The 26,017-nt window shown below is 35.0% G+C and overlaps 2 protein-coding genes across 5 annotated transcripts in view; one reads left to right on the top strand and one right to left on the bottom strand.

Annotated features, from left to right (window-relative positions):
- Positions 1–15,405, bottom strand: part of LOC123553962 (cyclin-C-like) — a 27,487-nt gene extending 12,082 nt beyond the window's left edge. Inside the window, exons 1-2 of the mRNA XM_053548635.1 lie at positions 15,304–15,405; positions 5,078–5,184 (exon numbers count right to left, since the gene is read on the bottom strand). Of these exons, the coding sequence (XP_053404610.1) occupies positions 5,078–5,184; positions 15,304–15,335 (139 nt within the window). The 5' untranslated portion in view covers positions 15,336–15,405. The remainder of the gene's footprint in view (positions 1–5,077; positions 5,185–15,303) is intronic.
- Positions 15,395–26,017, top strand: part of LOC128558648 (uncharacterized) — a 15,209-nt gene continuing 4,586 nt past the window's right edge. Inside the window, exons 1-5 of one of the 4 annotated variants that reach the window (XM_053548631.1) lie at positions 15,395–15,451; positions 17,906–18,115; positions 20,252–20,341; positions 23,567–23,756; positions 24,589–24,863. In XM_053548631.1, the coding sequence (XP_053404606.1) occupies positions 17,935–18,115; positions 20,252–20,341; positions 23,567–23,756; positions 24,589–24,863 (736 nt within the window). In that variant the 5' untranslated portion in view covers positions 15,395–15,451; positions 17,906–17,934. Of the gene's footprint in view, positions 15,463–17,905; positions 18,116–20,251; positions 20,342–23,566; positions 23,757–24,588; positions 24,864–26,017 lie in introns of all 4 variants that reach the window. The other 3 variants (XM_053548633.1, XM_053548634.1, XM_053548632.1) reach the window with 3 other exon arrangements.

Below are 26,017 nucleotides of genomic sequence, written 5' to 3' on the forward strand. Positions count from 1 at the left end.
ATCTTTAAATCTGAGCACAGTTTATTTCACAAATTTGCTATTTATTCATGAAAAAACAACTAGTGATTATTAAGTGAAAAACCTCTCACGATTAATAGCTGTTTTATAGTAATCCCCATTTCAAATTACTTCTTGAACTTATCGTTCAGAGAAGTTGCAAAGCTATTGACATTGTTGGCAATTTGCTGCATAATTTATATACTTTTTGATACAGCTGGTACTTCATACTATTGCAATACTACTAATATTGTAATACTGTTGCTACTGCAGTAAACTATTGTAATACTGTTGTGCAATATAATGCTGTATAGCTGTAAACTATTGTAATACTGTAAAATCATTTAATTTCGTGGGCATGAAATTTCGTGGCTTTGGTCAAAACGGCAATTTCGTGGGGATATGAATTCGTGGATTTCATCTTTTGAACATAAAATGAATAGGAATTTTACTTGGTCGTTGGGATTAAATTTCGTGGATTTACTCAACCACAAAATCCACGAAAATTAGTCCACCACGAATATTAATGATTTCACAGTATGCTGTTGTATTGTAGCAAACTATTGTGATACCGCTGTGCAATATACTGTTGTATTGCAGTAAACTATTGTGATACTGCTGTGCAATATGCTGTTGTATTGCAGCAAACTATTTGACACTGCTGTGCAATATACTGTTGTATTGCAGTAAACTATTGTGATACTGTTGTGCAATATACTGTTGTATTGCAGCAAACTATTGTGATACTGCTGTGCAATATCCTGTTGTATTGCAGCAAACTATTGTGATACTGTCGTGCAAGATGCTGTTGTATTGCAGCAAAATATTGTGATACTGTCGTGCAAGATGCTGCTGTATTGCAGCAAACTATTGTGATACTGTCGTGCAAGATGCTGCTGTATTGCAGCAAACTATTGTGATACTGTCGTGCAAGATGCTGCTGTATTGCAGCAAACTATTGTGATACTGTCGTGCAAGATGCTGCTGTATTGCAGCAAACTATTGTGATACTGTCGTGCAAGATGCTGCTGTATTGCAGCAAACTATTGTGATACTGTCGTGCAATATACTGTTGTATTGCAGCAAACTATTGTGATACTGTACTGTTGTATTGCAGTAAACTATTGTGATACTGTCGTGCAATATACTGTTGTATTGCAGCAAACTATTGTGATACTGTCGTGCAATATACTGTTGTATTGCAGCAAACTATTGTGATACTGTCGTGCAATATACTGTTGTATTGCAGCAAACTATTGTGATACTGTTGGCAATATACTGTTGTATTGCAGGAAACTATTGTGATACTGTCGTGCAATATCCTGTTGTATTGCAGGAAACTATTGTGATACTGTCGTGCAATATGCTGTTGTATTGCAGCAAACTATTGTGATACTGTCGTGCAATATGCTGTTGTATTGCAGCAAACTATTGTGATACTGTCGTGCAATATGCTGTTGTATTGCAGTAAACTATTGTGATACTGTTGTGCAATATGCTGTTGTATTGCAGTAAACTATTGTGATACTGTTGTGTAATATGCTGTTGTATTGCAGTAAACTATTGTGATACTGTTGTGCAATATGCTGTTGTATTGCAGTAAACTATTGTGATACTGTTGTGCAATATGCTGTTGTATTGTGATACTGTCATGCAATATAATGTTGTATTGCAGTAAACTATTGTGATACTGTCGTGTAATATACTGTTGTATTGCAGTAAACTATTGTGATACTGTTGTGTAATATAATGCTGTATTGCAGCAAACTATTGTGATACTGTACTGTTGTAATGCAGCAAACTATTGTGATACTGTCGTGCAATATACTGTTGTATTGCAGTAAACTATTGTGATACTGTCGTGCAATATAATGTTGTATTGCAGTAAACTATTGTGATACTGTCGTGCAATATAATGTTGTATTGCAGCAAACTATTGTGATACTGTCGTGCAATATACTGTTGTATTGCAGCAAACTATTGTGATACTGTCGTGCAATATAATGTTGTATTGCAGTAAACTATTGTGATACTGTCGTGTAATATAATGCTGTATTGCAGCAAACTATTGTGATACTGTACTGTTGTATTGCAGCAAACTATTTTGATACTGTCGTGCAATATACTGTTGTATTGCAGTAAACTATTGTGATACTGTCGTGCAATATACTGTTGTATTGCAGTAAACTATTGTGATACTGTCGTGCAATATACTGTTGTATTGCAGTAAACTATTGTGATACTGTTGTGCAATATGCTGTTGTATTGCAGTAAACTATTGTGATACTGTTGTGTAATATACTGTTGTATTGCAGCAAACTATTGTGATACTGTTGTGTAATATAATGTTGTATTGCAGTAAACTATTGTGATACTGTTGTGTAATATAATGCTGTATTGCAGCAAACTATTGTGATACTGTACTGTTGTAATGCAGCAAACTATTGTGATACTGTCGTGCAATATACTGTTGTATTGCAGTAAACTATTGTGATACTGTCGTGCAATATAATGTTGTATTGCAGTAAACTATTGTGATACTGTCGTGCAATATAATGTTGTATTGCAGTAAACTATTGTGATACTGTCGTGCAATATACTGTTGTATTGCAGCAAACTATTGTGATACTGTCGTGCAATATAATGTTGTATTGCAGTAAACTATTGTGATACTGTCGTGTAATATAATGCTGTATTGCAGCAAACTATTGTGATACTGTACTGTTGTATTGCAGCAAACTATTGTGATACTGTCGTGCAATATAATGTTGTATTGCAGTAAACTATTGTGATACTGTCGTGCAATATACTGTTGTATTGCAGCAAACTATTGTGATACTGTCGTGCAATATAATGTTGTATTGCAGTAAACTATTGTGATACTGTCGTGTAATATAATGCTGTATTGCAGCAAACTATTGTGATACTGTACTGTTGTATTGCAGCAAACTATTGTGATACTGTCGTGCAATATACTGTTGTATTGCAGTAAACTATTGTGATACTGTTGTGTAATATACTGTTGTATTGCAGCAAACTATTGTGATACTGTTGTGTAATATAATGCTGTATTGCAGCAAACTATTGCGATACTGTACTGTTGTATTGCAGCAAACTATTGTGATACTGTTGTGTAATATAATGCTGTATTGCAGCAAACTATTGTGATACTGTACTGTTGTATTGCAGCAAACTATTGTGATACTGTTGTGCAATATAATGTTGTATTGCAGCAAACTATTGTGATACTGTTGTGCAATATACTGTTGTATTGCAGCAAACTATTGTGATACTGTTGTGCAAGATACTGTTGTATTGCAGCAAACTATTGTGATACTGTTGTGCAAGATACTGTTGTACTGCAGCAAACTATTGTGATACTGTTGTGCAAGATACTGTTGTACTGCAGCAAACTATTGTGATACTGTTGTGCAATATAATGTTGTATTGCAGCAAACTATTGTGATACTGTCGTGCAATATGCTGTTGTATTGCAGCAAACTATTGTGATACTGTCGTGCAATATAATGTTGTATTGGAGCAAACTATTGTGATACTGTCGTGAAATATAATGTTGTATTGCAGGAAACTATTGTGATACTGTCGTGCAATATAATGTTGTATTGCAGTAAACTATTGTGATACTGTCGTGAAATATAATGTTGTATTGCAGGAAACTATTGTGATACTGTCGTGCAATATAATGTTGTATTGCAGTAAACTATTGTGATACTGTCGTTCAATATCCTGTTGTATTGCAGCAAACTATTGTGATACTGTCGTGCAATATACTGTTGTATTGCAGTAAACTATTGTGATACTGTCGTGTAATATGCTGTTGTATTGCAGCAAACTATTTGACACTGTTGTGTAATATGCTGTTGTATTGCAGCAAACTATGTGCTTCTGCTGTGCTATATACTGTTGTATTGCAGCAAACTATGTGCTACTGTTGTATAATATACGGTTGTATTGCAGCAAACTATTGTGATACTGTTGTGCAATATACTGTTGTATTGCAGCAAACTATTTGACACTGTTGTGTAATATGCTGTTGTATTGCAGCAAACTATGTGCTTCTGCTGTGCTATATACTGTTGTATTGCAGCAAACTATGTGCTACTGTTGTATAATATACGGTTGTATTGCAGCAAACTATTGTGATACTGTTGTGCAATATACTGTTGTTTTGCAGCAAACTATTGTGATACTGTCGTGCAATATACTGTTGTATTGCAGCAAACTATCGTGATACTGTCGTGCAATATACTGTTGTATTGCAGCAAACTTTCGTGATACTGTCGTGCAATATACTGTTGTATTGCAGCAAACTATCGTGATACTGTCGTGCAAGATACTGTTGTATTGCAGCAAACTATCGTGATACTGTCGTGCAAGATACTGTTGTTTTGCAGCAAACTTTCGTGATACTGTCGTGCAATATACTGTTGTATTGCAGCAAACTATCGTGATACTGTCGTGCAATATACTGTTGTATTGCAGCAAACTATCGTGATACTGTCGTGCAAGATACTGTTGTATTGCAGCAAACTATCGTGATACTGTCGTGCAAGATACTGTTGTATTGCAGCAAACTATCGTGATACTGTCGTGCAAGATACTGTTGTATTGCAGCAAACTATTGTGACACTGCTGTGCAATATACTGTTGTATTGCAGTAAACTACTGAGCTACTGTTGTGCAATATACTGTTGTTTTGCAGTATACTGTTGTATTGCAGTAAACTGTTGTAATACTGTTGTATAATATACGGTTGTATTGCAGTAAACTATCTGATACTGTTGACACTGCAGCTTACAATAGTTTTATCACAAAGTACACATTTTACACTCACTCAAAAACTAGTTAGATGGAAAAAATTGAATGGGGGTCTCTTTCTGTCACAGCTGATTGTAGAGTCAATTAATAATGGCACTGTTTAAAATAAAGTTCACTCAGTAAAAGATGATGAAAGTGGATGTCAACTGGACAAAAACAACTGCAGTCTGCAAAGAGTTTGACATTTCATACAGCTCTTTTTTAAAAGAAACTAAAAAGGTTGAAAAGTAATAATACTTACAATTAGCAAAGAATATCATGCACTTTTCATAGTCTTCTTCATTCATTATTTTGAGGTCAGCTTGGCGTTCCCTGGCTAAATCTTGCCTGTCTAGTAACCACTGCTGACTGAAATAATATATTCAAGGCACTCACAAACATCAATTTGTATCTTACTTGAATAATTTTCATTAAATCATTAATTAATGATTAATGCTTTTTTAAAGGCACTGACCTCCAGATTTTGCCTAAAATGATCTTTCTTTAAAAATGAAGATTGGTCATAATTATGAGTTTTTGTTTCTAAATTATCCTAAAAATGTCAGAATCCCGAGATCAACCTGGGCCGCTGCAGCAATAAAAGCTTTTCTGCTGTCTTTACCAATACTGCCATAGAGAAATACGTAAAAGATAGAAAATTTGAATATTGTTAAATATAGATCTATGTTTATAATTAAGGTAGTTTACCCCGAGTAAGCCTTGCGAACGCTTTTCAATTTTCAGTGTAAAAATAAGCAAAAACAAGTTAAACAAGCAAATTCGATGAATTGGTATCCCCCGCCGAAAGGGTTTGTGGTGAGGAATGGCAAAAAAATATATCTGGCAAAAAGTTAAGGATGTTAATAAGAAGCAATTAATTTCATTAGTCAAAATCAATTTAACAGAAAACAAATGTTTAATTAAAGAGTACATAATAAATGTATGATACTTTGATCCTGACTAAAGAATTTATTTTGAATGGGATATGCTTACTGTAATAAGCTTAGCTTTTAAAATTAAATGCAGTTAATTGAAATGTGAGCTTGAAGTTTAACTGGAACGAAATACTGTCTTTGAGTGGTTTGGCACCAGGTGTTGCTGTTTAACATGTACATTTGAACTTAAAAGAACAGATCTGATGTCCTTAAGAGAACACAATCAAGTAAGATATCTTGAACATGGCTAAGGGCAAGGTTTGTGCAGTCACAACTTAACTTGTTGAAGGTCTGAACATTTAAAAAAAAAAAAAAAAAGGAATGGAAATATATATAATTATGTATATATATAAATATATGTATATATATTTTTTAGGGGGTGGGGGTGCGGGGGAATGGGTGAGGAAACAAAATTTCACATGCTGATTATAAATATTGATGGAAAATTAAAAATGACAAAAAAAAAAAAATGAGTGAAGTGGTGGTGCTTAGGTGGGGGGGGGGGGGGGGGGGGGGGGGGGGGGGGGGGGGGGGGGGGCGCAGAGGATGCATGATCAGTGGTGGGAATGACTGGGTCGAGGAGCAAGGCGGGGGAATGGTACAATGGTACAACTTGCATATCGATAAATATTCATGGAAGGTTTGTAAAAAATCTAAAATAAGGAATGAAAACAATTTTTTTTTTGGAGGGGGGGCTTGGGGGGAGGGGGAGGGGGTGACCAAGGCAAGTGGGTGACCAGGTGTGGGTGCACAACTTTACATGTTTATAATAAATGTTCATAGAAAAGAATGAAAGAAATTTAATGAAATTCTGCCAAATGGTATGTTTGTTATGTACAAATATGTGGATTTTTAGACAATTAAAGGGCAATAACTCTGAAGTTACAAAAGAAATCCGTATGAAATTGTGTGTGCACAACCACATTATAGTGCTCTAAATTCTGTTTAAGTTTCACAGTTCAAGGTAAAATATATCAAAAGTTATGATGCAGAAATTGCCATATTTATAGTACCCTATAAAGTTAACACTAGAAACTTCTAAGGGCCATAAATCTGGTGTTACTTGGGCAATCTGACTGAAACTTGATGGGCCCCATAACCTCATAGGTGAACATGTATATGAAGTTTGTTTGAAAAAAATCTAAAATAAGAAATGAATTTTTTTTTTTTTTTTTTTTTTTTGGGGGGGGGGGGGGGGGGGAGGGGGAGGGATGTGATCAAGGTAAGGGGGGTGACCAGGTGTGGGTGCACAACTTTACATGTTTACAATAAATGTCTATGGAAAAGAATGAAAGAAATTTAATGAAATTCTACCAAATGGTAAGTTTGGTATGTACAAATATGTGGATTTTTATACAATTAAAGGGCAATAACTTAATTTACAAAATAAATCCGAACGAAAATGTGTGTACACAACCACATTATGGTGATCTAAATTCTGTTTAAGTTTCATAGTTCTAGGTCAAATATATCAAAAGTTATGATGCAGAAATTGCCATATTTATAGTACCCTATATAGTTAACACTAGAAACTTCTAAGGGCCATAACTCTGGTGTTACTAGGGCAATCTGACTGAAACTTGACGGGCCGAAAAACTCATAGTGGTGAACATGTATATGTTTTATATAAATATTCCCAACCATTTCCTAGATATGGCTCCAGACGGAAGGACGGAAAGACGGACGGGAGGACAACGCCAAAACTATATCCCTCCGACTTTCGTCGGGGGATAACAACTAATTCTCATGTGCAGGGGTCAAATTTAGCAACATTTTCTACTAGCTAAAAGAAGCTAGTGCCCTTTTTGTTCACTAGCTAAAATGAAAAGATACCGGCTTATATTAAACAATAATATTTAATTCCTTTATTAATATTTTACTGGCCAAAACCTACTGATTAATCTCTGTAAGTAGCCTGGAGTCACAAAAAAAATTCTATTAGCTTAAAATAGCTAGTGCCATTTTTATCCACTTTCAAGCTAAAGTCAAATCCTTCCATGTTAACTTGATGCAAGCTGCCATCATGCATTATATCAGAGTTTTGTTGAACAATGAACAATGAAATATCATTTATAAACATAAATGATAACATTCCTTTCATGCAGAAAAAGGTATACCTGCAGAATAAACTTTATTCAAGCTTTGAAGACATTTGCTTGGTATAGTATTGACTAGCTGAAATTAGCTAGTACATTCCAAGCCCACTAGCTATTCTCAAATTCCACTAGCATTTAGCTTGTATGCTTGTCTAAATTTGAACCCTGATGTGTTTCCATAACATATAGTCTGTCAGTAATTTACTTCAAAGTTTTCTTAAAAAACTCCAATATTCTATCAATACTCAGAAAAACTAAAGACAACTTACTCAGAGCGTTTCAACACTAATTTCTTGTCCAAGGAATACAAGAATATATATCCGAGCTTCATGTTGCGCACCTGTAGATATTTACCAACAGAGCTGGGACAGACAATATCATCAGTGGTTATAATAAAAATACTTGCTCTAAAAGTCAACTGCCACGGTGGCCGTGAGGGTAAAGGCGTTGGTTCAGAATACTCTGTTTTTGTCAGGGCACGGGTTTGCACCCCGCTATGGGCGATCTTTTTTTTTCTTTTTTTTTTTTAAATGTAATATTTTCATATTCTTTTTAACAATATAATCTTAAGATAAAAAGATCATAAAAAAAGATTGTCCACAGAGGGGAGGGAACCCGCTGCCTGACTAAAACAGTATTCTGAACCAATGCCTTTACCCTCTCGGCCACTGCGGCAGTTGACTGAGTATTTTTATCATAATCACTGATGATATCATGTCCCGGCTTAGTTGGTAAATATCTGTAAGCAACATCAAGCTCGGATCTATTCTCGTATTCCTTGGACAAGCAATTTATGTTGAAACGCTCGGAGTAAGTTGTCTTCATAAGTTTTTGATAGAATATTTGAAATGGTAACAAAAGTTGTTGTATGATCGAGACATGTGCTCAGTTTGTTTTAAAAGTCAAAAATATATTGGCTGAAGGTTGGCAGGGGCAGACTGGGAAGGGTGCTGACCCCCAAGTGTCTGTGTTATGAACAATTCCATATATGAATATTATAGGTCTATCAGTTATAATTTCCAAAATGAAAATTTACCCCCGAGGGGTGGTCTCAAACGCTTTCGCCTCAGTCACAATCAAATGCATACTTTTTAGGTGCTCCATGTTATACACCCAAATTTAAAAGTGCATGTTTATATATTCTGTCTTCAGCACTTCAGGAGTTACATATCACTACCCAGTTGCAGGTAAAACTACTATCAGGTAGCTGGTGTACATATAAAACGAACGCCATGCTGTCCAATAACAGAAAAAAGGCCAAAATTCAGCGTTATATTGTTTCACCTTAAAAAATATGCTTTTTGTCTTTTCATTTTAATTAAAACCTGAACCAGCAAGACCTTTTTGTGCTGTTTGGTTTACAGGAAAATTCGTCTTCTTTCAGCTGCAAGTTATTTCCACTGTCTATGTCACCCACAACAGAAGATATGTACTGAAGACTGACATGACCGTTTTGTTATATTTTTTGCCTTTTTACTCTTCCTCATATCAGATATGTGATTTCATTATGAAATAATTCTTTTTTTACTGTCTTATTTGTCTCTGTGTGAACTTCAGTCTACCTTCTTCTGAAAATAATAGCATTCTTTCAGGTGGAAGTTTCTTATCTCCTCAAATTTGACTCTTAACAGACAATGATAAATGTGCCAATTTTTTTGTCCTGTCCGTAGACACCTATTTTCTTTGTGAAGGATACAATATTAGAGTTTGATCACTGTTGGTATGAAAGCTGCTAGGATAGTGTCTAAGTTGATAAACATTAGACGGAATTAAACTGGGTTATATAGATATAAATAGTTGTTGAATTGCAAAATGTCTTGTCCGTAGACACATGTCTTGTCCGTAGACACTAAAGAACGAAGGTTTTTTTGACAAATATCATTTATAAAATCATACTGGAGCTATTTATCAAGTTTCAATGATACACCACACTTAATGTTTATACAAAATATAGAATAAATATATTTCTAATGAAACTTACTTCTTCCAAATGCAAAATGGTACCCATTTATTCTTGTGTGTACAATCTGAATCTGAGAAGTACAATGGATATAGAATATGTTTCAATCTTATACACGACTTATATAAATGTTAAAAGCTATCAAAAAAGGAATAATACATTTCTTTCTAACCCTCCCTTTGTTATGGCTAAAACAAGGCATGCAATGAGGGTGTCTACGGACAAGACATTGCATAAATACTATTCAATATATTTTCTGTTTTCAATAAAAACCAGCACTGGACCTTAGAAATATATCAAGAGTTCTTTGAAATAAATCAAGAGACTCTGAAATGCAAAAAAACAACAATCTTTTACAAGTTAGTAGTAAAACAGAAAGAATGAGAAGATAGAAGCAAAATCATTTGACATTTGGTCATATTCTAGTGGAGTATGGATCTATTGTTAGACATGGTGTGGGCTGTCCACTTTCAACTTAAACATTTTGTTATAATCCACTCAAGGTGGCATATTTCTGTGCTCTTCAGGGCCAAGATATAATGGTGATTGGTTTTCAAGATTTCATTCTATTCATTTGCCTAATAATGCTACAGAGCAAGTTTCTTGAAGATCAACTTTTATTCTGTAACCGACTGAAATCACATAAAATTGAAGCAGTTTACAAGCAATTTACTACGTGATTACCGTAGTCTCCTTGCAGCTTTCTCCCTTTCAAAAATGAGAGCTATTTAGATTTGTTTGTTTTTGGGGGGTTTAATGCCCTTTTTCAACAGAATTTCAGTTATGTAACTTAACAATTGTTAATTGATTCTGTACTGTACAAACATGTTCTCTGCAAGTAACTGCCAACTTCCCCACATGCATCAGAGGCAGAGGTCTAGAATTTTGAAATCATAGTTTGATTTACGATTGGAGTTACTAACATTTGTTCCAGTATTTTTCCAAGAAAATAATATTAATATAGGTGATAACATGAAAAAAAGAAGTAAATGTGATAAAAAGATAATTAAAAAACTTTGCCTCCGGTCATACTATTTTATATAATGGAAAAAGGTCAATATTAATCAAAAATATTACTGGCTAGAAAAAGAGAATGTATCTTGGGAATTTTAAGAAAAAAGCAAAAAATGTAAGTCATTAGCTGACTCAAAACTAAGTGATAAAAACTTATCACAGTGAACATTTAATTATTCTGTAAACAGGTTAAAATTCACAGGAATTTTATATTTTGCAGGACTACTTAAAATATTAGTATGAGTTATGGATCTCACAGAATAAATGTCATATGAGTATTTTACAACATACAGCTATTTAAGCAGTCAGCAAGGGAGTTTGTTTCATTAGTTTTCCATTTAAGACACAGTTGTAATCTTTTTAAGATGTTGTTCTCAGCTATAAGTTTAACAAGTTCTTCCTACTTTTTTAATGTTTCTACTTTAATGAACATGTTTAGATGAACTCATAGAGTTCTTCATGTTAAACTTTGTGTTTATACTTTTTTACCATTTCTTGATTGATATGGATGATAACAGCATGTAAATAATTTGCCTCAACAAAGTCTAGTCAGGTAGTTTCTTCCACCATCCAATTTCAGGAAGATTGTGGTTTATTTTGTTTAGTTGAGGTTAAAAGTTATTACAGATAAATAAACATAGTCTAAATGGTGTACATAACAGGCTGCAAGGTCAGTTCTTAAGCCCATTAAATGCATGAGCATTGATCAGAAACATTATTACTTTATCTGTCTTTTAGACAGAAATTATGGTCAAATGTCTTGTCCGTAGACACAAGGTTGAAGGAGATTTTTATCAGCCTATTTCAGTGAGGATCCTTCCAAGTATCATTATTTTTAGTATAATAGTGAAATATGAAAACAATTAGTCCTAATTTATGTAAGCAATAGCACAGAACTTGTCACATAATGACATTTTGATTTAGTCACAGTTGTTCAAATCCTTCAATTATTCGAAGACATATTCCGAAGACCGTCAATCATACTTCTTTTCTTAAATTTGTTGTTATTTACTTGTTCTGATCATTTAAAACATAAAAAGTTCAACAGAACTAAAAGACTGTCTTCTAAAACCTATGTAGAAAGCACTTGGCGATGATGTCTTGTCCGTAGACTTTTTGGTAAATTCGGCTTTCATTTTAAAATTGCGATATCTCTGCCAAACATAGTCGTAATCACAAAAATGAAACCATTATTTAAAGAGAAATGACTGAATTTTTAGAAAATAACATATTTGAGTTGAATAAATGCATTTCAAAAGGTATGCAAAAACTGAAAGCAAGTAGAAAACAAAAAGTTCTAGAATTTTGAACTTCAAAAGAAGATAATAACTACAAATCTTTGTGTAATTTATTAGTTTTTTTGGGTTTTCTACATTACTTTTATGTACCTTATCATGTGGTAACAATTTTGTTGGGTCGCAAAGAGTTATTTGAATAAAACAGTCCTTTAAAAATGGTCATGTCTGTTTTATTTTTTCCCTGAAGATTCATCTTTATATCGAAAAAAAAAAATTGTCGAACTATCACACAGTGACAACTACCATTGTTTTTGTAGAACCAAGGTATATGGTAAATTAACATTTCAAAATAAAAGAGTTTTACAAACTTTTATTTTTGACCCCAAGTGAAACAAAAAAATGCATTTGATTGTGACTGAGGCGTTTACAAGATCTTTAAGTGAGTTCATATAGAAACACTATAAGTCCAACAAATTTGAAGCGATCCTAGGAAATATTGAGATACAGTGCATTCGCCCTGCTACGAATCGCAATTTAACGAAATACCGGTATACTACGAAAAGGTGTTGTGGTCTCGGCTGCTTTCCTTGTTATTTCCATGTAACAAAGTCGCGGTTTTACGAAAATGCAATTTTACGAAAAATACGCTCCTACGAATGTATTGTTATGCCCTTAAAACCTGTTTTCAACTTGTTTTAGTTGCGATTTTACGAATGTATCTTCTAAGTTTTCACACCTTCCATAATGGCGTGAAAATGCTTTAGAATGGAAAGTGTCACTATCATTTAGCTGGGCGTAAACAGTGATTAAAGTGTGAAAACTTAGTAATTAAATTCGAAACACATACGCTATACACTATGCACAAGTTAGTGGTTATTTCTTTCTCCTATAACTATCCGATCGGATGGCATACAAGACACTCTTGCTTCGATATCTATACGTCTCAAACAATCACTGCATAAAGAAAATAAAACAATATTTAAGTCCTGATCGTCTGTATACTGTCTTTTATTATACCAAAAAATTGGTAAAGGGTAGCTGAGGGTATCGGAATATGCAATTGCGATTTTTTCTCGTACAACAATGTACCCTGTATGTGTTTTATGTACAGTGAATAAAAAGTGAAGGAAAAAAAAACCCGTTCTACATTCTACATACGATCTGAGTTCAGATTCGAATAAGATTTGTAGTAAACCCAGATGTACATATAAAATTGGTATACAGGTACTCCGATACGAAAATCACATGTTTAAATATCACGGGTTACGTATATATAAATATTACAGTGTTATACAGCGAAATTTCCTCTGCTACGCTCGAACGAAAATGCGATATTACGAAAAAACGGCCAGTCCCTTGGCTTTTCGTAGGATCGCGATTGTACTGTAATTTTTTCATATGGGCAATATCCCCACTCGCGTCAAACACTCTGTTAGTCTCAAAAGACCAAAATAATGGAAGCAATTTCCAATGAAACTTCATCGCTGCCGGCGCTTTACATGCTATAGGTTTAAAAGCTGATTATGTCATGAATTGGCCATAAATTCAAATAAAACTTACATGTATCGAAAGGGAATTCAATTCCTCATTGATTTATGTAAAAACAGTGTTCACGAAAGACTCTGAAAATTCACAGGACAATCGGTCTGGTAAACATGATTTTTTTACAGGACCGGATAATATTTTACCAGACTGAATTCTTTTTAATAAACTTGATATCTGATCTTTAAGTATTTATACATAGTCTATATAGACAGCATTACACAAATTACATCCCTTAAGTTTATTTCCACATATTAATTGAAACAGATTTCAGACATTAAGTTTTCAGGCTGTAAAAAGTCTCCCTGTACTGGGATTCAGTGTTGTTATATTTTCTGGTCCTTTGGGATCATGGAGTCTATTCAACATATGTGTAATATTTAGAGTCCTGCTTAAGCCAGTGCTAGGGGGCCTGAGAGGTGTTGCACATTTCATTACCTCTCGTGAACCATTCTCGCATACCAGAGGTCTACCGTGGTTCCCCGGATGAACCTCTGGCACATTTCGCCGATATTTGTGGTTTGGTTACATTACAGGTAAAACATTTCAGCCAATCAGCGTCGTTTCGCGACAAAATGTAGCGAACCAATCAAAATCGTCCGTGAAAAGCGTCACCGCCTCCTTTCATATCGATGCCGACTTACGAGGAATATTATTATTTCTTCAGGTAAATTTCTTAACATCGAATAACAGAAATAAACCTTTATTAATCGCAATCATGGAATATCGCCTTTATCCATCGTTAGCAACTACCTTGCTTACATATTGTTTGAAATTTCAATTCGGCGTGCCAAATAGTGGCGAACATTTATTGGCTGAAACTTCTCCCGGTAGTAATTACGAGTGCGCATACTCACCAAATAAATGACAGAAATAAATCAGAGGTTCGTCTCGGGATTTTGACGAACATCTGATGGATGAGAATGCTCGTGAACAGACTCAATCAAAACGAGTCTGCTGTTATTCTTCTTGGTTGCATTCTTTGCTTTCAAAGGATCTTTTTACAGATTTTATTCATATTCATTTGCTATATCATCGCTATCTTTTCCCCCACAAGTCTATTGTTTGCACAGAGTCACGTTCAGTTGATGATGACATTGAAAGAGAAAGATGACCTCGGAATTTCTGGGAATTCCCATCTGGTTCCCGCGTACATAAATCGAGTATTCATGATCAGTCGGAACAACGCATTCAATGATAACACGCGTTCTTAGAATTGTTATGACGTCGTGAGGGGTTTCCACTGTTTCTATTTTAAGGACCAATGAAACAAGCGTATTAAAATATAGTTTGACATCAATTTCTCGGGATTCCATGTTACAACAATAATGAAAGTCAAACTTTAGTGAAATCATGGAGGACTTTCTTATTTTATCATATTGACCTGTAATTTTCATCGGACACTCGGTCTACACGACCGTGTACTGTGATTTATCATTTTGGTCCTTTAAAGTTTTGACGTTTAGATTGCCCCGTCACAATTATAAAACAATTTGAGCGTCGAATTATTTTGACTAATAGAAATACTGAGTAAACCATATATAGATATACGGACATTTTCTATTGTTTACAATGTCCGAATATTTTTTATCCGAATTACAGTTGTACGGCAAGTTCTATTTAGCTGTAAATATAAGTGAAGTTTGGCAGAATAAATACTGTCAAGTATAACTTACACAATCTGGAAACCAAAATATACTTACAAATGTGAACTTTGCCAGAAATTTCCAGCCATTTTCGTTATTTTTCAAAAAAACGGAAAAATATTATTCTTCACCGGTTAAATAACCGGCACCCAGTCAAATTTCTTCTCGACAATTTTATCCCAGACTAAGGTGAATTGAGTGACAGGTAAATTACAGGTATTTATTGTTTTAAATGACGCGTCGATTTAAATTGTTGTTAAAAATATATTTTGAAATGCACAGTTTGTATGCTATTTTACTTATACGTCAATTTGTGGCAGGAGTTATAATTTCAAACACATCTCAATGTACTACACCCCACCCACCTCATGATTAAGGTTTTTTTTTGTGTCTGCCCCCGTGTTCATCTCCCCCCCCCCCCCCCCCCCCCCCCCCAAATTTGATAAGGAGGCACATAGATTTGCCCTTATTTGTTCATCTGTCCGTCCGTACAAATTTGTGTCGTGCATATTATTAAACCTCACAGGGATTGTCATCCAGAATGTGAAGTTCAAGTTGTGCACCTAGCTGGTATAGTCGAACTAATACGAAGAATACAATTTGTTTTATATATTGTGTCGGTCAAACTGTAATGTTGTGGTGGCTGCAAATGTCAGAAATGTCAGTTTCGTTTTGGATTTCACACTGCAAGACCAGAGTTATTGCCCTTGACCTAGTCAAAATATACATTTAGGGCATAAAAGTTTGTGTCCAATGTATCTCAAAAAGTATTTGATCTGGAGTCTTAAAACATTAGAGGATTGCTACATAAAGCTGGTGAAGTTGTGCACCTGGTGTTCTGTTTGGGATTTCACCAAGCCAGACCAAAGTTATGGTCCTTGATAAAGTGCTTAAAAGTGTGTGTTGCATGTATATCTTAAAAAAATATTTCACCTAGTCATGAAGCCATGTAAAGTGACGATGTAGGTGCATCAGTTTCCTATGGACACACATCTTTGACAATGATTATTAGTTCACCTGTCACGTAGTGACAAGGTGAGCTTTTGTGATCGCCCTTCGTCTGTGGTACATCCGTTCAATCAATCAATTTTAATCAAACTTGCACACGACTTGTATTGGCATCATATCGCTGTTCCTTTCGATAACTGGCCAGTTCCCTTCAGGGGCTCCAGAGTTATGGCCCCTTAAAGGGCCAAAATTTGCTACTTTGGCTTGTGAACACGATAGAGACCACATTTTGCAATTGCTTTTAACCAAACTTGCACACAACTTGTATTGGCATAATTCCTCAGTTCCTTTCGAAAACTGGCCAGAGACCATTATGGGTTCCAGAGTTATGGCCCCTTAAAGGGCCAAAATTTGCTATTTTGGCTTTTGCAGCCACATATTTAGAGACTTCAGTTATGGTTTGATTTGATACAAACTTGCAAAATATCTTTAACAACAACAGATCTTAGATTCTGTGATGAATCCGTCAGATCCAATCATAGGTTCTAGAGTTACGGCCCCTGATTGACCCCTGAAAGAGCCAAAATTTGTTAATTTTTACCCTGGTGAACATGATAGAAGTGACATTTTACATTCAATTTTAACCACACTTATACACAACTTAAGTCAGAGTACGATCTCGCTTCCTTTTGAAAACTGGCTAGACTCTATGATGGGTTCTAGAGTTACTGCCCCTGAAAGTGGCATTTTTTTTTATTTTGTCCCTTTCAGCCATATAAAGGTTTCATTTATTCTTTGCTATGATACAAACTTGCACAGAATGTTTAAAACTGGGTCATATTGGGTCAAAAACTAGGTCACCCAGTCAAATCAAAGGAAAAGCTTGTTAACATTCTGGAGGCCATATTTATGTCCAAATTTTCATGAAACTTGGTAAGAATGTTTATCTTGATGATTCCTAGTCCAAGTTTGAAACTGGGTCATGTGGGATCAAAAACTAGGTCACCACTCAAATCAAAGGAAAAGCTTGTTAACACTGTAGAGGCCAGATTTATGACCCTATCTTCATGGAACTTGGTTATGATTTATTTACTGATTTTGTTTACTGTTTTGAAAGTTCTTCTAATTAAAGAATATTGCTTCAGTTTTTCTTTAAGAAATGTCATAACTCTCATATAGTGCTAAGTTTTACAATATGTTACACATATCTCAGTCATACTTGTGTGATACAGAAGGATGCAGAAACTTAATTGTCTTGAGAAAAGTCAAAACAATAATGCTTTTGAACATTAGTAAACACCTGTACAGAAATGATTTGGGCCATGCTTTATTTATTGTGAAAAAAATAATAAAAACTAACGAAAATGAGCAATGCTTGCCGGCACTTATAATGCGAAACTCTTAAAAAATAGATGTTTACCCTAAGCGTATACAGGCACAAAGTTTTAACATGGTCTGAATTACCCAAATTTTTATATCTGTTTGGAGACAAGGTAATAGCAAGGCATTATATATGCTAGTCATCCCATATTCATTTCATATTTTCTTTCCAGTAAAATGAAGTACCTAGTCTGATTTGGGCATTGTATACCATTGTGGTTTAAAACTTACTTACCCTGTACAACCTTAGTATAATTTAAAAGTCAGACCTATTCTGATATTAAACATAATATGGTCAATGCAAGCTTTGTCTATTCTGTGTATTATTCAGCTTTGGTACATTCAACAGATCTGATCAACATGTACGGGTTTAGCAAACAGAAGTCTGGGATAGGTAGCAACATGATCCAGAGTTACATGGAGAAACAACTAGACACACTACACACTTCCAGTGCCAAGTCTGTGACCAACTACAAGGACAAGGTCATATCATTCCTTGTCGGAGCGTTTACACTCATAGTGCTGCCATATTTCCATATAGGTAAACATGCTACATATTGTTTCCTGAGCAAATCAAATAAGTTAGAAGTAATAAGAATCTTCTGTCAGTCATGTTGTCATTAGAATCTGGCCTACTGACCCTTCGTAAATTATTTGATGTATACAATGACCACATCGCACACATTCTGAGGTTCTTCTTGCAGCATAAGTTTGAAATACCTTTCAGGGAGTGAATACCAGGTGTAAGATTTCCTTGAGTTGCAGAATGACGAGTTGTAATATAAGACATGTTGTTCAGGATTGAATGATTTTTAGCTGGACTATTCAAAGGATAAGTAGAGCTATCCTACTCACTGCGGTGTCAGCGTCACACCTTGGTTAAGTTTTTTGTACCAGTCCACATTTTGAAAAAGTCTTTTGAGATAAAGCTTTGAAATTTTCAACACTTGTGTACCATCACCATGTCTAGTTTTAGGCAAGAGTACATAACTCAATCAAGGATTTTGACTGAATTATGACCCCTTTTAACTTAGAAATCTTGGTTAAGTTTTTCTTACCAGTTCACACTTTGTGTAAAGTGTTTGACATACGGCTTTGAAACTTTTATCACTTGTTTATTATAACAGTCTCTATTTGTAGGCAAGAATACATAACTCAGTCAACTATTTTGGCTGAATTATGGTCCTTTTTGGACTTGGAAATTGGTACAATTTTTGTATAAGTCCATGTTTTGTCAAAACTATTTGACATGTGGCTTTGAAACTTTGAACACTTGCTTATTATCATGATTTCCATCTGTAGGCAAGAGTACATAACTCAAGTATTTTGGCTGAATTATGGCCCTTTTTGGACTTGGAAATTGGTTCAGTTTTCGTACATTAGTCCATGTTTTGTCAAAACTATTTGACATGTGGCTTTGAAACTTTGAACACTTGCTTATCATCTTGATTTCCATCTGCAGGCAAGAGTACATAACTCTGTCAAGTATTTTGGTTGAATCATGTCCCTTGTTGGACTTGGAAATTGGTTCAGTTTTGGTACAAGTCAGCGTTGCTTTGAAACTTTTAACACTTGTTTATCATTATGATTTCCATCTGTAGGCAAGAGTACATAACTCTGTCAACTATTTTGGCTGAATTATGGCCCTTTTTGGACTTGGAAATCAGTTTAGTGTTTCATACCAGTCCATATTTTGCCTAACCTGTTTGTCATATGGCTTTGAAACTTTGACCACTTGTTGTAATGTAACGCGGCCATTAATACAACAAATCATAACCTTTTAACCAGTTTTTATTTAACATTGCAATAGTCTATTATTAATTTGAACATAACATTTTACGTACATAGTATTCAGTAACCTAGCTTCTTAACTCTGAGTCTCATGACTCTGCCTTAATGGTTCTCTCCCATCTCTCTAATTCTGTCCTCTTAACATACAAAATGTTTTCGACATATATACAACTAGCAGTCTGGCCGCTATGTAAAATTACTCAATTTGTTGTGTCTCTTTCCTTCAAAGATATTATATTGTACTGGGAAAATGAATTATATAAGTGTACATGTACCTATGGTAGACAGGCTTAACCCTTGGGCTACATGTTTTGTGACAGGTTTGACAATCACTGTACAGAAATATACATTGTCAAAATATAGAACACACAAAATTAAGAACCTTTTAAACCTGTTACATTACATTGTTTACCATTATTGTCTACATAATGAAGATATCTGCATAACTAGGACAAGGACTTAAGCTCAGTTATGGCCCTTTTTTGACATAGAAATTAGTTTAGTTTCACATACCATTCCATATTTTGTCTAAACTGTTTGATATGAGGCATTGAAACTTTGAACACTTGCTTACCATCATGGTCACACATTGCCATATAGTGCAATACTTCCATTAATTCTTCAAATAGACGAGCACGCTGTCAACAGATAGCACTTGTTTGATCTTACATTTATAATGAACACTTTTCTTTTTATTTCATATTTTAATTTAATCTACCCATTTGATAGTTTCTCACCAGTGTAAGATATATTTATTTCACTCTCTGATGTTCCCGTAATTCAGTGAAAAAGCATATAATTAAAGGATACTTGTCATGTTGATTTATCATGTAGATCTTGAGCTCTCTATGTCATTATTTGATATTATTTATATTTTTATTTTAAGGTATTTACCACTTGAAGATATGGGTACCAGACAAGCCAAGAGTTCCTAAAAATAACTGCACTTGTACTTGTTTTGACACTGTGTTTAGAGGTATGTCTTGATGTAATATTTAGCTGCTTGTCTCTTCCTTTTTAGCTCACCTGTCACATAGTGACAAGGTGAGCTTTTTTGATCGTGCAGCGTCCGTCGTCCGTGCGTAAACTTCTGCTTGTGACAACTCTTGAGGTCACATTTTTTGTGGGATCTTTATGAAAGTTGGTCAGAATGTTCATCTTGATGATATCTAGGTCAAATTTGAAACTGGGTCAACTGCGGTCAAAAACTAGGTCAGTAGGTCTAAAAATAGGAAAACCTTGTGACCTCTCTAGAGGTCATACTTTTCAATGGATCTTCATGAAAGTTGGTCAGAATGTTCACCTTGATGATATCTAGTTGAAGTTTGAAACTGGGTCACGTGCCTTCAAAAACTAGGTCAGTAGGTCAAATAATAAATAAAACCTTGTGACCTCTCTAGAGGCCATATTTTTCATGGGATCTGTATGAAATTTGGTCTGAATGTTCATCTTCTGCTTGTGACAACTCTAGAGGTCACATTTTTTGTGGGATCTTTATGAAAATTGGTCAGAATGTTCATCTTGATGATATCTAGGTCAAGTTCGAAACTGGGTCAACTGCGGTCAAAAACTAGGTCAGTAGGTCTAAAAATAGAAAAACCTTGTGACCTCTCTAGAGGCCATACTTATGAATGGATCTTCATGAAAATTGGTCAGAATGTTCATCTTGATGACATCTAGGTCAAGGTCGAAACTGGGTCACATGCCTTCAATAACTAGGTCAGATGGTCAAATAACAAAAAAAACCTTGTGACCTCTGTAGAGGCCATATTTCTCATGGGATCTGTATGAAAGTTGGTCTGAGTGTTCATCTTGATGATATCTAGGTCAGTTTTGAAACTGGATCAAAACTAGGTCAGTAGGTCTAAAAATAGAAAAACCTTGTGACCTCTCTAGAGGCCATACTTTTCAATGGATCTTCTTGAAAATAAGTCAGAATGTTCACCTTGATGATATCTAGGTCAAGTTCGAAACTTGGTCATGTGTTGTCAATAACTAGGTCAGTAGGTCAAATAATAAAAAAAACATTGTGAACTCTCTAGAGGCCATATTTTTTGTTGGATCTGTATGAAAGTTGGTTTGAATGTTCATCTTGATGATATCTAGGTCAAATTGGAAACTGGGTCAACTGCAGTTAAAAACTAGGTCAGTAGGTCTAAAAATAGAAAAACCTTGTGACCTCTCTAGAGGCCATACTTTTGAATGGATCTTCATGAAAATTGGTCAGAATGTTCCCTTGATGATATCTAGGTCAAGTTTGAAACTGGGTCACATGCTGTCAATAACTAGGTCAGTAGGTCAAATAATAAAAAAACCTTGTGACCTCTCTAGAGGCCATATTTTTCAATGGATCTTCATGAAAATTGGTTAGAATTTTTATCTTGATGATATCTTGGTCAGGTTCAACACTGGGTCACATGAGCTCAAAAACTAGGTCACAATGTCAAATAATAGAAAAAAACGATGTCATACTCTGTTTAAAACTGGGTCATGTGGGGACAGGTGAGTGATTCAGGACCATCATGGTCCTCTTGTCTTAACCTTTAGCCTGCTGGCACAAGTGTTTTTGCCTTTGCAACCAGTACAGACCAAGATCAGCCTGCACATCCATGCAGGCTGATCATGGTCTGCACTGTTCGCTATTCAGTTATTAAATTTTCAGTGGACAATAATAAATAGTACTGGCATGCAAGTAGTCCCCGGACAGAAATCGCATATATTTCGTCCCCAAAAGCTTAAACAATGTCAAAAATAAAAACGATTAACATATATAAATACCTTAGCTCCGGTATTACCAGTTTAGGGGTTTTCCTGTGAAATGACGTCACGTTCGCGGGGAATAAGCGAGGCCCGAAAAGGGGTCTGTAGAACGTCAAATTTTAACATGCTCATTAGTAATGCCCGGACACTATTTTTTCATGAATATATTTATTGGGAACTGCCCATATGAGCTGGAATTATGAAAAAGACAAATGATATTTTATATAACTGTAAAAAGATCGAACGTTTGAGTCAAATTTATTTGTCCCAGCCACGTGGAAAATTGCGACAATAAAAATAGAATAATCATGCTTAAGTCATGGGCAATAACTGATTAATCGAACAAATTATGAAATATTTTAGCATATTACGTATTGTTGTCACAAAGAAAATAAGTTTTTTTTGTTGAACGTGTATGTATCGTCTGCTAGTCGTGAAGTAAAGACATGTAGCCTTAATTTTAAAACCCTCCAGACGGGCCTTTCTTGCGCATGCGCAATAAAAACGGAAGCCCCGCCAGTGAACATGTAAACAAGTAACCATGCGGAAGGATTTCCACGATTATTATATGCATATGATTACCTATGAAAAAATAAACTTGATAAACTTCTCCAAAACAAACGTCTGTATGATTAGGCATAAAAATATGTAGACGAATCGCGAAATTAGAGCGTTGCGGGAACGTGTCCGGTGACTACTGCTGTCCGGGGACTACTCGCGTGCCAGTAGATCTACTACCCAAACTGAATGAAGGATCAGTCCATTTTAGAAATTTTGCAGGGTAAAGGTTAAGCTGTATCAAACCCAAGCAACAGTTTCAGACAATGTGTACATACATATAAACATTTACATACAAATAAGTAGGGAGGTTCAGTTGGTTAAGGTAGCTTACTTGTATCACTTGCAGCCGGTCCATAGCATTGTGTGTTTGGAACTGCGCAAGAGACGTAAAATAATTTCATGTGAGGATTCTTACCAAGCTGGACGTTGGAAGGTCAGTGGTTTTACCCAGGTGCCCGCCCTTGACTGAAATAATGTCTTGAACTACACATGTGGATTGCCTTCAGAATTATAGCTGGAAAGCTGCTGAACAACATATCTTGTGTTGATGTGTCTTGAAAAACATATAAAAACACAAAGATTATACATGTTTTGCATTAGAAATGGTTATAAGTCAAATCAAATACTGTCCTCTCATAAAAAAGTAGAATTTATTGCTAGTAGCTTTAACCCGCAATTAAGGTTTATTTTCATAAAGTTTTGAATCCCACTCATATCAAGTCTTGGCAATCTAAAATCAGCCATAATTTATGTCCCAGGGTACTGGACTGTGTTTCTGCAGGATTTAAATCTGAATTGTTAGATTGTAATATACCCTCCCGTTCCATTATCATTTAGCAATCTTGTGTAATACCACTATAATAAATGTATTCTTTTGCAGGACAGTACGAGAACCCAGGTATGACGAGGTACAAACATGTATACTTCAACGCAACATGGCAAACGTTTCGTATCTGGATATTTACTATTGTGTTTGTATTGTTGGCATATGAAAGCATCAAGTATGTTATACCTCTGGTACGAAGACAGAAAGTGAGAATATCAATGTTTGCCTTATACATCCTGAATATGTAAGCATCTTAGATAAGTGTATTCTATTAAGTTATGGTTGGTGAACTGATATATTTGTTTTCTATATTTAGCCAAAACGTACAGTCAAATGTAATATGAAGAATTTCATGTTCTTTTTTATCAGAAAGTTCTAAAATCAACATTTATTTTTAAGCCAATATAACTGTCCTACTAATTCTTTTGTTTTGAATCGGATGCCAAGTTACAGCTTGAAAAAACTAGGATTTAAAAAGTGTAAAAGGAAATAAATTTTGAGCTACTTTAATAAAGGGAATGTTTATTTGCCGCAGGGTTTTGCATTGTTATTATATGTAATAATTAATAAGCATGTGTTTACACAAAATAATTAATTGAAGACTATATTATTTAGAAACTGTATCCGAAAACAACCTACTTACCCTTGCCAAAGAGGCAAAGCAGTCTCTGAAGAACTAAAACAATTTCTCTCATTTAAAAACAAATGTCCACTAATTAATGCATGTACATTGAGTGAATATTCACAAGAAAGGTCCGCACTGCCTGATTTCCTAACAAAATTTAATGTGTTGAATGATTTTGTAATGTTTATAGCTACCAACATTACAATGTTTCTGTAATGTTTACAGCTACCCACATTACTATTCTTGTTCAATGTGTTTGTAATGTTTATAGCTACCCACATTACTACTCCTGTTCAATGTGTTTGTAATGTTTACAGCTATCTACATTACAATGACCTTTTTGTGTCGATTCGCCATAAAACCCAACTCACTCACTCATATTACATGTTTCTGAAATGTTTACAGCTACCCACATTACTGTTCCTGTTCAATGTGTTTGTAATATTTACAGCTACCCACATTACTACTCTTGGTGGAGTTACTTCAGTTACTACAATGAAGATTTCTACCGTTACTTCAAGCATCACATGTGGTTCACCATAACGGAGATAATCACCACATGTATCGTCCTCAACCTGTGTGACAAACGTAACGAGATCGTCTCCTGGAAAATACTTGCCATTGTCAGCATAAATGTTATGCATATTTTTGTTGGTGGTATGGACCAGTTTATAGCAGATGTGATTTATGGACAAGGGGCAGCATTCCACAAAGCGAGAAATATTGGTAAGTTTTAGGAACCTCTTACCTTTTCATCTCATTCATTATCCTACTTTATAGCTTTACTTTTCAAAGAATAATCCGAGCTATTCTACTCACCCTGGCTTTGGCGTCGGCATCACACCTTGGTAAAATTTCAAATGTAAGTACATATAGCTATCATTTAAAGGCAATTAGCTCTGAAACTTACTTTTTCTTTTTCTAGGTCAATTACCAACCTCCATGGGTCAAGTCCTATAACTCTGACATGTATTTTGGCCAAAATATGCCCCATTTTGGACTTAGTAATACATGCAAGTTACTATCTCCAAAATTAATGCAGATATTAAATTGAAACTTCACATGTGTCTTCGAGGTTATAAAACTAGGTGATTACAAGTTCCATAACTCAGACAGACATTTTAGCCGAATTTTGCCCCCTTTTGGACTTAGAAAATCCTGGTTTAAAGTTAGCATGCAAGTTCATATAGTTATTATTTCAAGGCATTTAGCTTTGAAACTTATTTTTTCTTTTTCTAGCTCAATTACCAACCTCACCGGGTCAAGTCCCATAACTATGACCTGTATTTTGGGCAAATTATTCCCCCTTTTGGACTTACAAAATTCTGGTTAAAGTTTTGCGTACAAGTTACTATCTTCAAAACTAATGCAGATACTGGATTGAAACTCTATAGTTATTTTAACCTTTAGGGTAATATTCCTGCTTCTGGGACAACAATTCGAATAGTCGAGCATTGGCTGTCTTACAGACAGCTCTTGTTTTTCAAACTGACGAGGCAACTAATACATCTGTTTGCAGTAATGATTCTTCAACAAGAAAACTAGAAAAATGGTGGTGTTTTTAAGTTTTTTAAGGTGATGTTATTTGTAGGATAGTGATTTTTCAAGGTTTTAATAGGATTTATAGCGACATAATTCTATTCCTAGATACAAAGTATATGGGAACTTAGACTAGCTGCTGGACTGTGATATATCTTTTATAGCTCAGTGTCACCTGAGCACGAAGTGTTGAAGGTGGGCTATTGTGATCACCCTGTTTCTGTCGTTGTCCAATGTGTGACATGCATCTTGCATTGTAAACAACTTGACTGTTAACACTCTATATGTCGCAAATTTGGCCCAATCTTTAAGTTAATGAGACTTGGTCAGAATGTTACCCT

This window comes from Mercenaria mercenaria, chromosome 7, assembly GCF_021730395.1.
Source record: "Mercenaria mercenaria strain notata chromosome 7, MADL_Memer_1, whole genome shotgun sequence".
Lineage (NCBI taxonomy): Eukaryota > Metazoa > Mollusca > Bivalvia > Venerida > Veneridae > Mercenaria > Mercenaria mercenaria.